The following is a 17285-nucleotide window of genomic DNA, read 5'->3' as shown; positions in this document are numbered from 1 at the left end:
AAATAGAAATATTTGGAGGTATATACTAGTAATTTTTCCCCTGTCCGTCCGAGTAGCTGTCTGTCTGTTTGTTTGTCCGCAAAAACTTGAACCTTGCCCACAACTTTTAATTGGATAGGGCTATGGCTTTTTATATATATTTCACAGGTTTATTCCTTGTGACAAGTCCATATTTGACCTATGATAACACATAAGAAAAACATACATTTAAATATTAATTAATGATGTTTATTGGACCTTTGTCAATTTTTGTAATTGTGTTTATGCCACTTTATATTTGTATTTTGTGTGCACGAAAATTGTACTTAAATAATATATTGTGTAAAATGATACTATATAGTATATCAAAGTTGTGTTTATTTAAGGTTGAGCACAGGCAAATTTCAGCATTAATTAAAAATGTATTGAAAAGCTAGATTAGGAGAAGGTCTCAGCCCTCGGATATACATGAAGTTGTCTTTTCAAAAATGTTATTTGATTCAATGCATTTTTTAATCACACATGTCTAGACAGGGACATGTACATATTATGATTCTACAGTTCATATATATTTTTGCATTTCAATATCTTACTTTTTTAAAATTGTACCATCTTGTATAAACAATCTCACACATTTAGAGACATGCATTTCAATATAAAATGATGAATGAATACTATATATATGTGTATATCTACATGTATATTGATTTATTTACCTTATTTGTCAACTGTTACATTTATATTTTCTCTTGTAATATGCCCTTGTAATTTGCTTATTACAAATAAATAAAAATTTACTAAGCAAATTGTTAAATTCTTTTCCAGCTATTGAAAAGGTCGTTATACATCAAAATGCTTTTCCAATTTTCTAATGACGCTCGGCATCGAGTATTAATGTAATTGTTGCCTTCAAACAAAGCTAATATTAATTTTGTTACATGAAAAGAACGTATTACACGTGAAAGCTAACTTTAAATGACATTCAAAAATTTGCAAACAAATTGGCTACACAATTAATATCTAATGCATTACCTGTAATCTGTTTTTGATGCACATGTAAACGAAGATTTAAGGCAGAATCACTGTCTAATTAGTATAGTATGCCAGGGCATCAACGATGGTGGGAAACATGGGATGATTTATGCATGACGGGCTTCGATGTCCCTGGGATACTATATCAACTAAACAGTGATTCCTTATATTTTCATTTCATTGTGGAAAATTTTTTTTTGTAGATTTAGATTTTAAAAACGTAGACATAGATGAAAATTACACGAGGACTCCCATGCCAATTTCAATAGTCCTCGCCCGCTGACATCAAACACAAAGGCAGCCGCACGAGATTTACAGGAATATTTTGCCTCCTTAGCGTCAGACACAGAGACAGATGTGCACGAGATTTTCATGCATATTAGGCCTCCTTAGCTCCTGACCTATCGACCTGCCTAATTTACATTCCGGTAGAATAATCAAGTAGTTAGAAATCAACTCCACTAAATTTCAAAGAGTTATCACGGAGAAAAAAAATTAGAAATAGAAATATTTGGAGGTATATACTAGTAATTTTTGCCCTGTCCGTCCGAGTAGCTGTCTTTCTGTCTAATAACTTGAACCAGTTGCCCACAACTTTTAATTGGATAGGGCTATGGCTTTTTATATATATTTCACAGGTGCATTCCTTGTGACAAGAACTTTCTTCGAGCACCACCAAATTTGACCTCTTGACCTTAGCGTTTGACCCACTTTAACCAAAAACATACCAAAATTTAACCTTAGCCATAACTTTTGAGCAGCTGGTGCTAGGGTTCTCATACTTTCCAAGTCGTGTGTATTTATTGTAAGAAGAACTTTCAACAGCTAGGTATATAGATATTTTTATCTTGATCTTAGTGTTTGGCCTACTTTTTAAAAACTTTAACCTTGACCATAAAATAAGCAGTTAATACTGTGACTTTCATATTCCACATGTGTATATAAAATCCTTGTGATAAGACCTTCCTTCGGATACTAACAATTTGGATCATGACCTTCGAATCTGACATGCATTAGAGAATTAACTTCAACATTTGGCATGAGCTACCATACAGAGGCATCAGTGTTTCACAAACACATTTTGTTTAATGCTTGCTTTGAAGACAACATATTTTTAAAACCTGAAGTTTTACCCCATCTCCAATTTTTAGTAAAATTAATTATAATTGTTTTTGGCTGTAATGCAAGCTTTTCTTCGTTATTTTATGCCCGGGCCCCTTAATTGAAGATTCAGGGTATATAATTTTTGCCCTGTCCGTCCGTCTGTTTTTCTGTTTGTCCACAAAAACCTTTAACCTTGCTCATAACTTTTGAGATGTGGGCTAGGTTTTCATATTTCACAGACGAATTCCTTGTGACAAGACCTTTCTTCTGATAACACCAAATTTGGCCTCTTGACCTTGGAGTTTTATCCATTCTTACAAAAAAAAATATCACATTTTAACCATGGCCATACGTTTTGAACAGTTGGTGCTAAGGTTTCCATACTTAACATGTTCATAGTGACAAGAACTTTCAACGTACTTAAATATTTTTGACATTTTAACATTGATCTAAGAGTTTAACCCACTTTTTAAAAACTTGAACCTTGGCCATACTTTCGAACAAGTAGAACTAGGGCTTTCATATCTCATGGGTGTATTCTTTATAACAAGACCTTCCTTTGGGTAACCAACAATTTTCACCATGATTTGGTGTATGACATCGTGTCACATGGGATACACATGTGAAAGCCTTAGTGCAAACTATAATTCAAAAGTTATTGCCAAAGTTAAAGATTTTAAAAAGTGGGTCAACCTCTAAGATGAAGGTATAAAAAATCATATTTATTGAAAGATCTTGTCACAATGAATATACACATGTGGAGTATGAAAGCTCTAGCATTGATCGACTGTTCAAAAGTTTTGGCCAAAGTTAAAGTGTAGTAATTTTTTTGGAAAAGTTGGTTCTAAGTTCATGAGGTCAAACTTGGTGCTCAAAGAAAGGTCTTTTCAGAAGAAATACACCTGTGAAAGATGAAAGTAATAGCCTCACCCACTCATGATACAATGCTTCAAAAATATGAGACATAAGTTGTGTTATTGTGTATTTAGATAAAGGTCTAGCGATAATAATACAAAAATTCCTTGTGAAAAAAAAGTTACAAAATTTAGGCCCTATCAGTTCAAAGTTCATTATTTATTTAATATATTATTTTTCACTCAGGTATATACATGTAGTACACGAGTATGGTATGATTCATATAAAAAGGAGTGGATATTATTCATACGTTTATTATGAAACATATATTTCAGAGTTAATTTCATATTTTAGAAAAGTTTGCAATATGTCGAAATACATTATGCAAAGATGGTAGGCTATTAATTTATTTGGATGAAAATAGCTCCTCTGCTTTTCAGTACTATCAGAACTTTGATTATCATTTTTCCGGAATTATTATATTCTTTCTTATCGACTCTTTCCTTTAGAAACTCATAACAAATCCAACGTGGATCCTGTTCCGTGATTGCCGGCGAATTTCATCATCATGTCTGATATATCGGTGCTACTAGCACACGCCGAACAAGCTGTAAGAGAATATTTATTCTAACGCTTATACTTTGACTAATTTTCTTTTATCATCAATCAGTTTATCGATGTAAGCTTCATGAACAAAGTATGCGATGTTGGTCTGCGATTCGCGCGATTAGTACCATATTTCTCAACTGCCATCTGAGTCATGTGAGAGGAAACATGAACCCCTTATTATAATTAATATGTCTCTGCAAAGTCTAAATCAGTGTGTATAGTAGAGCCTAACGTATTTGGCTTGAAGTATTTCCAGTTCTGACAAATAAATGTTGTGATGTGTATATCATTATGTGAAGAAAGATGTGTAGAGTTAAATCAATTTTTCTCCTCTCCCATCCCTTTTCCATGCCCTGGATTTGGTGTTATTTGGGGCCAAAAACATTGAAGGAGGGAGGAATGTTGTAAGTCAGATGGGTTCAATCCCCAGATTTATACATAACTTACATGTATAGCTACATTGTAAAATACTAGTAGCTGGTAGAGCACCTGACTGGGGATTTTGGGGGCTTTGGTCCTTATATTAATCATATGATACATTGTTAAGCATCATTGAAATAGTAATGCCGTGATAAGTAGTGATTGCTATTGCATGGTAATTAACTCACCCTTAATCAAAGTTTTCTTACTTGGACAGGAGGCAGAGATCAAGAGACTCGAGGAGGAGGTAGCCACCCTTCAGAACCCTCAGAAGCTGTTAGCCGAGGGGGTCGTGTCCCCAGCACTGGAGGCTCTGCAGACTGAGAATGCTAAACTGAAGTATCAGATCAACATGTTAAGGAGGGTAAGTTGGGGGAATGCTATAATACATACATATTGATTTAGTCAATGTTAAGATGACTTGTCTAAACCAGAAATCTCATTTAATCTTTACAGTACCATTATCATGATTATAAGGTACAGGGGTCCCATTTTCAAATCCTTGTTTAAACCATTGCTTATGTTGCTATGAATTGTTTACTTGAAGCTGACCTCACCAGTATATATAAAAATGATCTTTCTTGTATTTCATAATTGAACATTATAAAAAAGTATTCATTTAATATTAAAGATATGTTTATAAGAAGGCAACATGAACTTTTGAAATTAAGTAAATGCCCCTTTTGGATATCAATTGCGCGGGTATGTTAAGGAAGCATATAAGTCATTTCTCGGAAAATTTAGACTTTTTAAAGAAAATTAAGTTTGATGAATTACCAAAAGCGCTGATAAATGTAAACTAGCTGTTATTAACTTTTGCATACAGATAAAAGAGCGAACGCGAAGATTGCACCAAAAAAAATATTTATTACAGCATCACGTATTTCTGTTAATAGAAAATTTTCCTTAATATATAAGCTAACAGAGGTTTAACAATACAGAAGCCTTTAAGTTAATAATATAGTTGAAAAACATCTATTTTGCCTAAAAAGTGCTGCTAGAGTCCCACAATCCTGTCAGTAAAATAATTATTCCACACATTTGCACGAAACCTTACCCTATCTTTTGAATTTTATGCATATGAACCGAGATTTTTCGTAATTCTTACCATGCTTAATGACTATTTAGCAACTGTTTGTTTTAAGGCAAACTTTCCATCAGTCAAATCTTATGTTTTGAAATAGGTAGAGTACATTTTTCCGCTTATATTAGAATGTACGGGCACAAATTTTTGCCCTGTCCGCGGAAATTTGTCTATTAATGTAAATGTAAGGCATGTAGTGACAATTGAAATCCGCGTACTTTTCTAATGTTGTGGGCTAAGGACACAGACGAATTGAACAAACACCAAAAATTGGCCTCTTGACCTTGGAGTCTTTATCCATTTGGAAAAAAGTACGTCTAAAATCCAGCTTATTGGTGTTCTGTTGCATTATTTTTGTAACGAATGACAGATGGGGCCGAAGAACAGGATTTATATAGCTGATTTCGAAAGAGAATATAATCAATGAAAATAAATTAGCATACCTGTTTGTTTAACTGAACTCCATATGAATTTCACATAATATTCACTATATTTCCTTTTAAACTCCATTTTACGTATCTTTGTACATGTCGTCTTAGCCAAATATATACACAACATGATCGATTCCCAAGTTACTTGATGTACACATATGACGTCATCATGGTAGATTTTAAAGCAAGATAGATACAAACATAACAAAATAAAAACATTTTATTTAATGTTTAAACGTTTCTATTTACTTTCTAGAGTTAAATTACATCTTAAATACCAATTTATGAAAACTTGTGTTCAAAATTGACATCTCGACTATGAAAAATGATCTCATAATTGATAATTGACTGATTTAGTCAAGTAAATATTTTGTAAGCTTCCTTTTTCCCTGGATATCAATTGATATTTTAATTGACACAGTTGTATTTATACACATATATGTAAGTAATTTTGAAGATTGATCATAAAACAAATTATTTAAAGTTCTGTATGGTTTATATATTTCAGAGCATATCAGCTGAGAAGAGTAGGAAGCCGGACTACATGGTCAGTATTGGTACAATGGTGGAGGATGTGTTTGGTCTGGCAATTCGTAAGGCCTTCCCCGACCTAGATAACCCACCAGTCATGATCCAGGGGAGCTCCAAATTCGCTGACTACCAGTGTAACAGTGCATTGAACCTAGCAAAGGTAAGTGTAGAGCTTCACTGGGCAAACCGCTGTATATGGGTATCAAAATTAAATTGGACAATTTAGGAGATTTTTGTTCAAATAGGTCCAAATTCTTCATAATTAAATGTTATTCTTAATGTGTGGGAAAAAAAAAGCATTTTTAAAAAATCCCTAAGAAAGCAGACTTGTTTGTACCTGGTGGTCAGTATTGTTGGTCACTGGGACAGTCAATTAACATTTCTTTTATGGAGAGGAATTAGTAAGTTGTAAGAATTTGTTTTTAATCCATATGCATTTCAAATTGATTCTTTCAATAAAATATGTTCGAAACAATTGTTGTCCTCAGTTATCCTTTTCTTCATTAAAATTTCATATTTTCATTCAAAATTTTTAGGCTTAAATGAATGAAAATTGAATCAATGCATATATTTATTTATTCATTTACAAAATGATAACTCTAAATAATTTCTATTCTCACAGTTATTGAAAGAAAAAGGCCAAGGTTCCAGTCCCAGAGACATTGCAAACAAGATAGTACAAAACCTTCCACAATCGGAATATTTTGAAAAGGTATCTTTTCTAATCTGTAATTAGTCAGCATGGACATGCATATACTTACAATGCACATGTGTCTGTGTACAGATTTAATGCATGATCACAATCTTCCCAGGACTGTTCATGTATGAGATTATCATAATAAGAAAGAGTTATTTGATATTATAGGTAAAGTAATCCAAATGAACATAAGGACATCACAAATTGACGTACTTAAGTAAATAAAGATATACAGTATCCTTCAAAAGGACATTTTTTTTCTATAGCTTAAAGTAGACTAAGTAGGCTATAGTTTAAACCTTTAAGTTCAGATATTAGAATATTATTCAGATTTGAGGATGTGAAGGTTTTTCTTTCATAGTAAATTGTACATATTACATATTTTATTTGTAGGTGTTTTGTACATGTTTGTCAATTATTGTACAAGTATTAATCTATTTTAAATCTTGTAGGTTGATGTTCAAGGACCTGGGTTTATCAACATTTTCCTCAACAGAAATTTTGTGTCTGGGCAAGTAAGTGAGCTATTGAACAAAGGAGTTCGTCCACCAAGGATAGGGGTCAAGCGAAAGGCCATTGTGGATTTCTCTTCTCCAAACATTGCCAAAGAAATGCATGTGGGACATCTAAGGTAAAAATTTATACTTTTGAAGCTTTAATATAGGATAGGAGCTGTTTTCTGTCACGAATGTACATGTACTCTGTTTAATTTTCATTTTCATAAGTATATTTAAAATGAATGACATTATGTGAAAAAGAAAAAATGGTAAGTTCCAAGCATTTGAAACTGGAGATTTGTAGGCTTCCATTGTATCCCTTTCAATACTTAACCTCTTGAAATAATGCTGCAGTTTTTAATTGTTTGATACATGTATATGATAAATGACTTCATAAATGCTTCAAAACCCTTTGATGGTGATGGATTGTAAATATTAATTTCTAACTCATAAATAAACTTTCAGCAACTTTGTAGAAACCTGGTGAAGATCCAACTGAAAATGAAATAACCATGATAACAGTTAGCATTCAAAATATTTTTGCTTGTTTCTTTTGTAAGACTTTGTTCCAAAACTTTACCACAGGTCCACTATCATTGGTGAGAGTATTTGTCGTTTGCTGGAATGGGTCGGCCATGATGTCCTAAGGATTAACCATGTGGGGGACTGGGGCACTCAGTTTGGTATGTTGATTGCTCACCTGAAGGATAAGTTCCCTAACTACAGCACAGTGTCCCCACCAATACAGGACCTACAGGCATTCTACAAGGTGGGTCTATAACATATGATATTTATACCACTTATTTCCGCAATTGTGGTGCTGAAAATAAAATTCTGTTACACTGCATTAAGTTGTGTTCTTCGAAGTAAATTGAAAGGAAAGAAAGGAATGCAGTTTAATTTTAGGAGTTACCCTTCTTGCCATTTCCTCTGAGAGAAAAAAAAATAATGTGCATGTAATCAATTTCCAAAAAAAAAAGACAATGCAGAGATAAAATTTAATGAAGTTGGTATTTTCCTCAAGATATGGAAACTTTAGCAATTCAAAAAAAAAAAAAATCAAAGGCCAAAGTTTTTATTTTTTTTAGTTTACGATTTTTTCACACAAAAATATGCATTGGGCGGTCGAAAAATAAAAATAAAAACAATTTGGAACTTTGACATATTTTTCTCGAGTAGCATTGAACTGTATTCAAATAAAAATTATTATAAACACATAAGATTTTTCAACTTTATTATTTCTGTTTTATTCTGTTACTGTTGCTGGTTTTCATCCTTCTGACTTACAAGTCCGAGTTTCCATAATAGACACATTGAACTGGGACACATATGGGTAAAATTAAGTGAATCGGCTATTCTCTAATCAGCCTTTCCACTTAAGAAAAAGTTTTTGGAAACTCCGAAAGTGATGGATTGCTTTCACAACAAACTTTAATCTTAAGATACTTGTGTCCAGGGACCAACCTAGACCCAAAGTTTAGGGAGACATTTCTCCCTCAAAGAAATTTAGTTAGAAGTTTTGAAATTTAGGGAGACTTCTTGCCGCGTGTACGTGGCACACATTATATGTTATTTAACTATAATTCAATGTTTATATCTTGCATACATTTCGATAATTTTTCTGTATAAACATTGTATTTAAAAATGATTAAGCAAGAGAAAAAGAATCTTAAAGATATTTCCCCCAATTACAAGGTATATAAATATCTAAAAAATAATAAAACAACATTGACATTAAATTAAATTTACTATTGCTACTATTAAAATGTAAAAGTTTCTTATTGTCAGATTAATTGTTTATCAAACATTTTTTTTCATGTAATTACATATTGATTTCTAAGGATAATAATTTTGTTAATTTCTCTTCAAACTTTGTTTTCAATATAAAATTCTTTTCTAATAAAAGTTTTGACACACATCTGCATGGCGATTGAACTACTTATGTTTATCGGATGCGATGTGTGACTTCTTAGGAAGTTAATAACTTCACAATTTAACAGTAAAAATATGCCTGTATTCACAGCATGAATTAATTATTTGACAATAAAAAGATTTTCTATCTTCTCCAACATCTTTGGCATCACATCGATAGCTGTCCAGCTGTTTTGCGTCTTGTTGTGTAAACGTGTAACAATTTCCCCGGAAAAAATCTAGAGGAGTTCCAAGTATTCATGCATTGGTCATTAGTATAAAATCTGTAATTCGCCCCACTAGGTTGATCCTTGGACTGTCCTGCCATGTGGTTTGAAAGTGTATTTGTTGAATGCTTTGTGTTGTAAATTATAAAAACAGTCATTTGAAAAAAAAAAAGAGTCCATTTTCAATTTCAAAAGACATTATTTTTATTTTTGTAAATAGGGGAAAATAGGGTCGGCGGAATCTTAAACCAAGAGAAAAAAAAACTTTGGCCAAAAGATTTGTATGAAAAGTAGTCTTAGCCTTACTACATTTGTAGTAATAGTTAATTTACTTGTACAAGCTTTTACTTTTAATTCTCTCTATTTATCAAATAATGGGCTTTTGTAATGAAAAAATAAAGTTCTTTTTCATGAAGTGATTTTTTCTTTTATGCAGGAATCCAAAACCAGGTTTGATGAGGATGAAGCATTTAAGAAGAGAGCATATGACGCAGTGGTGAAGTTACAGAGTTATGACAAGGATCACATCAACGCATGGAAACTTATCTGTGATGTATCACGGAAAGGCAAGTACATGTCATAGTTTGTCACATCCAGAAGTTTAAACTACTGAATCATTTCAATTTGGTAGTTTGAGGGCAAGCAAAATTTTGTCAGTTCTAGGGTATGTAATGTCTCTGGTACCTTGTATTCACAGAACATTCATTGAAGAAATATGTTAACAAATTAATCTTTGTGGGAATGTAAAATCCTGGATATGGGTGACCCACAAATTCCACAAAATTAGTTCCCTATGAGCAATGATGATTCCACAGTGCTGTGTGCAACTCAAAGTGAAGGGGGTAGAAGCAAGGGGTGTATCACAAAACCTGTAAAATTGGGAAATTGGTTTTGTTTTTCCATGCATGTAAACAAGTTAATTAAACTTTCATATACAAGAATGTGATAGTTTTTCTTGTGTTGATCTCTTTATATGTAAAATATTTGTTGCCTTTTGTCTATTGTAGAGTTCCAGAAGATATACGATCGCCTTGGTGTAACTCTGGTAGAGAGGGGAGAATCCTTTTATCAGGAGATGATGAAGGATGTTGTCAAGTTACTGGATCACTTGGGTCAGTAATCAAGGCTCATTAGCAATTTATATTTCACTCTTTGCATACAGTATAAGTACATCTTGTATATTTAACTTGATATTTTTTTTAAAATGATTATTAATTATTGCTTAAATTTGTACATAAAAACTAGGGATGTCAATTTCACTCGGACAGCTTAGTCGAATAGTCGGATGCTTTAGTCGAACGATAGTCGAATATTCGCTTAATTTTAATCATTTTTCATATCATCTTCTCTGTTTGTCTTTTACAGACTAGTTTACAATATTTAACCTACGCTATCACCATTATACAACGAATTTCTGAATTGTAAACATGCACATAGTACAATAAAAATTGTACATCAATATGTATCCAATGTATTTAATTTCAAAATTGAGATATTAGCTGCACATTTTATTTAAATGCAGGATATCAAAAGCTCTTATTTGCCCTTTCTTTACATAACGGTAGTACATGTACCCCATAATTGAAGCCAATTTCTACGTGTCCGTCAATGATCTTTGACAGGTAAACAATTAAAGCCTGTCTCTTATAAAAACAATGAGAGAGAGAGAGATAGCTTGGGATAAATTTTAATTATGAAATTTTGTCCAAACAATCAATGATTGCATGAAATTAATATCAGAAAAAGAAAACACGGTTTAATTACTCTGATGAAATTAACTGACCCCAATTTTTTTTTTTTTTTTTACATGTATATATTTTGAAGATATGTTTGCCGAAAATACATCGACGTATAAATAATTTCCTTTGAACAGTTATACACTGAATTATACCCTTAATTTTCACATATGAAAATATTGATCTGTAAATACATGAAATGGACAAATATAAGTTTATTGCCTTGAATTCAATATTACTTTGATGAAACACATTTTTAACGAATAACCGACTAAAGAAATTTTAGTCGATAGTCGGTATGATCGAACGATAGTCAAGTACTCGAATATTCGTTGACATCCGTAATAAAAACTGGTTAGAGTGATAGGCATTCAAGCTTATTTAAAAAAGTCAAACTTTACCCTTGTTTTCGAGGAAAGAAAATGAATTTTTTTTACGTGAGAGATTTTTCTTTTAAAATTAATTTGTAGGTAAACTGGAATATGATGAAGGGAGACAAATCATGTATGTCCCGGGCTGTCCAGTCCCGATGACAATCGTTAAATCGGACGGTGGATTTACGTACGACACGTCAGACATGGCGGCCATTAAACAGCGACTCCATGACGAGAAGGGAGACTGGCTGATTTACGTTGTAGACGCAGGACAGGTATGTTAAATACTGTAGATTCTTACTTATAAGCAAGGAATTATTTATCAGGTAATTTCAAGAGAAGCATAACTCGCCAAATTAAGTTACTCGCTTTTATTATTATGTTGCTAAAATCCATGTAAATTTTCTTGATCATTCATTCATTTGCGAAAAATTATTCTTGCAGTTTGACGTGAAAGAGCGATTTTTTTATTATAATAAGAACTCATGAAAAATAAGGAATTTACAGTACGTAGTATCACAGTTAGAAATGCAATATTTGAAATCAGAAAACATACTGTAGGAGCACAAATAGACAAAATATTTGTGCTTTTACAGTTACAGTATTAACAAAAAACCAACATGTAGTCCTAGTTTTAATTTGCTTGCATTGAATAATTTATCTTGATAGTGTAATGAAACATACATGTTAGTCAAACATTGTATAATAGAACACTGGATATGAGAAGTAAGAAAAAAATTAATCATTACAGTCCAAAATACGAATATTTGTGTGAATGTACGGAGCAATATATCAAAAGGGATGCAGTTCTTGTGTAAGTCTGATGTAATTTATATAGGGAACCCACCTTGTGTAAGTCGGGTTTTATTATGCCCCCCTTTAAAGAAGGGTGGGCATATTGCTTTGCTGCTGTCTGTCAGTCCATTTAGTTTCTGTTCATTTTCTTCACAACCATTGCAGATACTGAAATGATATTTGGTAAACAGGTATATCAGATGAATATCTAGGTGAAGTTTTGTTTTGGGTACGATAGCACCATTTTTGACAGAGTTATGCCCCTTGGACTTAGAAAAATTCCAACTATTTGCAGTTTCCGTTCATTTTCTTTGGAGAGGTTGCACACATTGAAATGGAATTTTAATAGTGTACAGATTAGTCAGATGAATATCTAGGTCAAGTTTTGTTTTGGGTACGATCGCACCATAATTGACAGAGTTATGCCCCTTGGACTTAGAAAAATTTCAATTATTTGCAGTTTCCGTTCATTTTCTTTAGAGAGGTTGCACATATTGAAATGGAATTTAGTATACAGATTAGTCAGATGAATATCTACGTCAATTTCTGTTTTGGGTACGATCGCACCATAATTGACAGAGTTATGCCCCTTGGACTTCAAAAATTCCAATAATTTGCAGTTTCCTTTTATTTTCTTTGGAGAGGTTGCACATATTGAAATGGAATTTAGTATACAGATTAGTCAGATGAATATCTAGGTCAAGTTATGTTTTGGGTTTGATCACACCATTTGTGTGAATGTCGGAGCAATATATCGAAAAGGGATCGTCCGTCTGTCTTGTCCGTAAGTCTGTCTGTAAACATTTATTCAAAATGCTACTCCTCCTACAGTTTTGGTCCGATTTCAATATAACTTGGCACACAAGTAGACTACACTAAGATACATAATTCTGTGCATCGGGATTTGATTTCAATGAACGGTGTTGCCTTGGTTACTAAAAATAGAAATTTCTGTGAAATTCTTTCAAAATGCTACTCCTCCTACAGTTTTGATTCAATTTCAGTATAACTTGGCACACAAGTAGACTACACTAAGATACATAATTCTGTGCATCGGTTTTTGATTTCGATGAACGGTGTTGCCTTGGTTACTAAAAATAGAAATTTCTGTGAAATTCTTTCAAAATGCCATTCCTCTTACAATTTTGGTCTGATTTTAATATAACTTGGCACACAAGTAGACTACACTAAGATACATAATGCTCTGCATCGGTTTTTGCTTTCGATGAATGATGTTGTCAAGGTTACTAAAAATAGAAATTTCTGTGAAATTCAATCAAAATGCTACTCCTCCTACAGTTTTGGTCCGATTTCAATATAACTTGGCACACAAGTAGACTGTACTAAGATACATAATTCTGTGCATAGGTTTTTATTTTGATGAGTGGCAAGGATCATTTTTTTTTTTACTTATTGCTGTTTTAAAGTCTCAAGTCCCAACTGCTACTTTTCTCTTCCTCTGTTTTAAGTATAAATCAGTAGAGCTACAGTCTCAACAGAGACTTCTGGTTGACAGAGTTATGCCCTTTTGGACTTAGAAAAATTCCAATTTGTGGGGGAGGGGGGCATAAGTGTTTTACAAACATCTCTTGTTTATATAGGGAACCCATCTCCAGACTGTGTATGCTGCAGCAGAACATCTGGGCTGGTACAACAGTAAACTGACCAGGGTAGAACACGTGGCCTTCGGAGTGGTTCTAGGAGAAGACAAGTAAGTGACTGACCGGTACAATAGTAGAACATGTGACCATTTAAGTGGTTTTAGAAAAAGGTAAGTGATTGACTTGAATGATAAAAAAAATAACCCTAGTAAAAATGTGACCTATGAAGTGATCTTAGGAAAGATAAGTGATTGACCTGCAGATTCCAGCCATTCACCAATTGACCATCCTTTTGGAGATGACGTACATAACAGCATTTAGCATTTGTTTTGAAAAAAAGCAGCCGAATTCACCTTATTCAGTAGGTTTAAGTAGGATTCGAGCTCCTTGTATTCTGCTACTGTATGGGCTTTAATGAAGATCATTGAGCCATGTATCTTCATTAGAGTTTGTATGGATGTCAGGTTGTGTGTAATCTACTTTCTTAAACAGGATCAGTGGCAGCAGAGTATTGTTCAAACAAATCATTCTACAATTTAATGTGTCCCTCTAATGATCAGCATGATGAGAGGTGACAGGTATATAAAAACACAGAGCATGGAGTAATATTATGAGAATTTACTTTTCTTTCTTATGAATCCAGTTCTAATTGCAAAATTTTACACTTTATTTTATTTTATAAAGAACCAAAAAAGAATAGCTATGCTATACTTTTTTCACCTTACATTGTATTTTATTTACTTTTTTGTGAAAAAATGATTATATTGACGTGGCCATATGCCACATAATATTCTCTATTTTTAAAAGTACAAGTATTTTGATGAATTTTAAAATGTCATTAATTATTACAATACATATATATAGTATTTCCAGTTTTAAATTCTTTAATCTGAAGATTGAATGTCAGTTATTGCTCGATATTGCTTTCTACTGCAAGACACATAGTGCCAAATATTTCAGTTTTCCTGTAGTAGGCTGTGCTGATAAAACTGTTCTGAGAATCTTGCACACAACCCCGGCCTTGCTTCTTAGATGAGGTTTTCCATCATCTAGAGTCTATACATTTATTGGTGCTTTACTGTCATTCCCTTCTGAGTACAGAGATAATCATAGACTCCAACAAATATATTTTCATGACTAGACCCATAATTGTCATTGGTTTATCAATTAGTCTGTGGGCAAACATAAAAAAGGAGTTGTGCACGTAATGTATTTGGGTAAGAAAGTCTTTGGCTTTGGTGTAATTTTATACAAATCCTTAAGCTAAAAAATCAATGAAGTTTTTAGCCTGCTGTAGACACAGATGGGGTTGATCAATGGCTGATTATTTATGGGGTTTACAAGAAACAATTAACAAATCTACCAACTATGTAACCATAAGATAAATTGTCATTCGTCTGAAAATTGTATAGAGGTCATTCACATTGCTTTTTGGAACTGAAAATTTCCTGTTGTGTGTTTTTTATAACATCAAGTCTTAAAATAGAAACTTAACTTTTTGGGTAATACATGTATAGATAACTAAGCTATATCATGTATATATTTTTTTTTTGAATTACTTTCAAATTGATGTTTTCTCTTTTTCTAAAAAATAATTCCAGAGGGCTTGTCGCGAAAGTTAATGTCCACAGAGTGCTTAAAAGTTGGTTTACAGTATTATTTATAGGATTTTTTTTTTTTTACTTTAAGATATTTCCATTAATGACCTACGTAAATCTTGCTTTTGACCTGGAAAAAAAAATGTATATGATTTTGACCAAAATATGCATGTATATGATGAGAGAAAAAGGGAATAGATTTTGTAAATTTATTTAGGAAAATATTATACAACGTACATGTCCAAGACCAAAAAGAAATAGAATAAAAACAAGTCATGAAACTGAAAATGAATGTCATACAGTGCTAAATAATTATTAACTTTTGATTTGCCAAACATGCTAATTATGCTGAAAATTATTACAAAAATGGATTATATCAAGTCATTAATTAGGATGAGGTCTTTGACACAAGATGAACTGATACTGGGGTCTAGACTTTCGTGATGAATTATGCCATTTCAACATCCTGCTGTGATCATATGAATGTTTAGGGTACGTCTTGTAATTAGTGATGGATTACAAAGATGCCAGTCAGATGCAGTCCTCTGTAAGATCAGTGACACAGGGAAACAATGCATGTATAATTTGAGGAAGCTCCCTTCCTTGACCATTTCCCTGTTTTCCACAAAGGCTATATATATATAAAGCCCCTTCAAGGTTTCTATACACTAAAATTCAGTTCATTCTGCATGATAATTATTTTAAAGAAACCTAATTTCAATATTCCCTAATTGAAATCAAAAAGCATTTGTCATTAATGGTTTTCTTCAAAATTTGTCTTAAAGCATCAGAATATCTTTTTGAAAGATCAATGGTAATTTTGTTCTTGTCGTCTATAAATTCTTTTGAATGCTGGAAGCTTATTAGGCCAGATTCTCTTTCTTTTTATGAAATGTTCGTGAATGGGTCAACACCCGGAGTATTCTGTATTGTTAGTCCCCTCACAAAGACTCATACACCGGAATCGTCCTTTTTTTCTGCACTTTGGACTACATCGGAAAATTGCGTTAACCATCCCTCTATCATGTCTATCATGTGAAATGCATAGGACTGTAATTGCTGTCTGTGATTGAACACAATGAGGGGAAAATGGAAATAATTGTCAGCCTTCTCATCAGCACGCCATGATATGCCTCTTTAATGCGTGTAATGTTGATGACATGTCAGAGTTGTTGCCTAGAGATTCTTGGTGAAACATCATTTTTCTAACTCTTGAGATATTATTCTTTCTCTGGTCTTTATAAAGACATGTCTTTCGGAAAAAAAAAAAATCAATAAAATATGAAATGAATTCTGACCATACATCACAGCCTAGTTGTGAAAGAAAAATTGCTGTTTAATGATAAAATAATTTTCTTGCAGCACCCCCCTTTTCTCTGGGGGCTGTTAAAAAACAAATTTGCAATTATACAAGCTCTAATATTGTAATTTTATTCACAACCTGTCTAGTTTGGTTATAGAGAAATAGATAGAAGCAGTTCTTTTGGACATGTAATTATCTGCTGGTTTGTATTGATTCTATACAGAGCGTAACCTGCATGGGCACTGATTCTGATTATTTATAGTATGGTTAGTGCAATTATGTTATTTTCAATAAAATAAAATTTTTAAGGAATACACTTAATGAATTTTTGTTAGTTTGTTTAATGTACCTTCAAGAATTTTTCACTCATATCAAGGTATCACGACTTGCTCTTGAAGAGCTGCAAATTTATGAAGACCTGTGCTTGGCACTTGTAGTCTTCGAGCAGTGATCTCAGGGATCTTGTTCACCTACTACTGTAACATAACCTCTAGTTATAAG

The 17285-nt window shown here is 32.8% G+C and overlaps 1 protein-coding gene across 1 annotated transcript in view; it reads left to right on the top strand.

Moving 5' to 3' along the window:
- The first annotated feature begins 3468 nt into the window (after positions 1–3468).
- The window catches only part of LOC134232339 (arginine--tRNA ligase, cytoplasmic-like), a 40153-nt gene continuing 26336 nt past the window's right edge, over positions 3469–17285 (top strand). The window contains exons 1-10 of the mRNA XM_062714290.1: positions 3469–3580; positions 4217–4363; positions 6023–6205; positions 6668–6757; positions 7195–7373; positions 7825–8008; positions 9814–9943; positions 10385–10489; positions 11584–11762; positions 13884–13993. Coding sequence (XP_062570274.1) covers positions 3539–3580; positions 4217–4363; positions 6023–6205; positions 6668–6757; positions 7195–7373; positions 7825–8008; positions 9814–9943; positions 10385–10489; positions 11584–11762; positions 13884–13993 — 1349 coding nt within the window. The 5' untranslated portion in view covers positions 3469–3538. The remainder of the gene's footprint in view (positions 3581–4216; positions 4364–6022; positions 6206–6667; positions 6758–7194; positions 7374–7824; positions 8009–9813; positions 9944–10384; positions 10490–11583; positions 11763–13883; positions 13994–17285) is intronic.

This window comes from Saccostrea cucullata, unplaced genomic scaffold (genome assembly GCF_032062105.1).
Source record: "Saccostrea cucullata isolate Sc308-1 unplaced genomic scaffold, CSIRO_AGI_Scuc_v1 ctg646, whole genome shotgun sequence".
Lineage (NCBI taxonomy): Eukaryota > Metazoa > Mollusca > Bivalvia > Ostreida > Ostreidae > Saccostrea > Saccostrea cuccullata.
The sequence above is the reverse complement of the archived record's forward strand: the minus strand, read 5'-3'. Positions and strand labels throughout refer to the sequence as shown.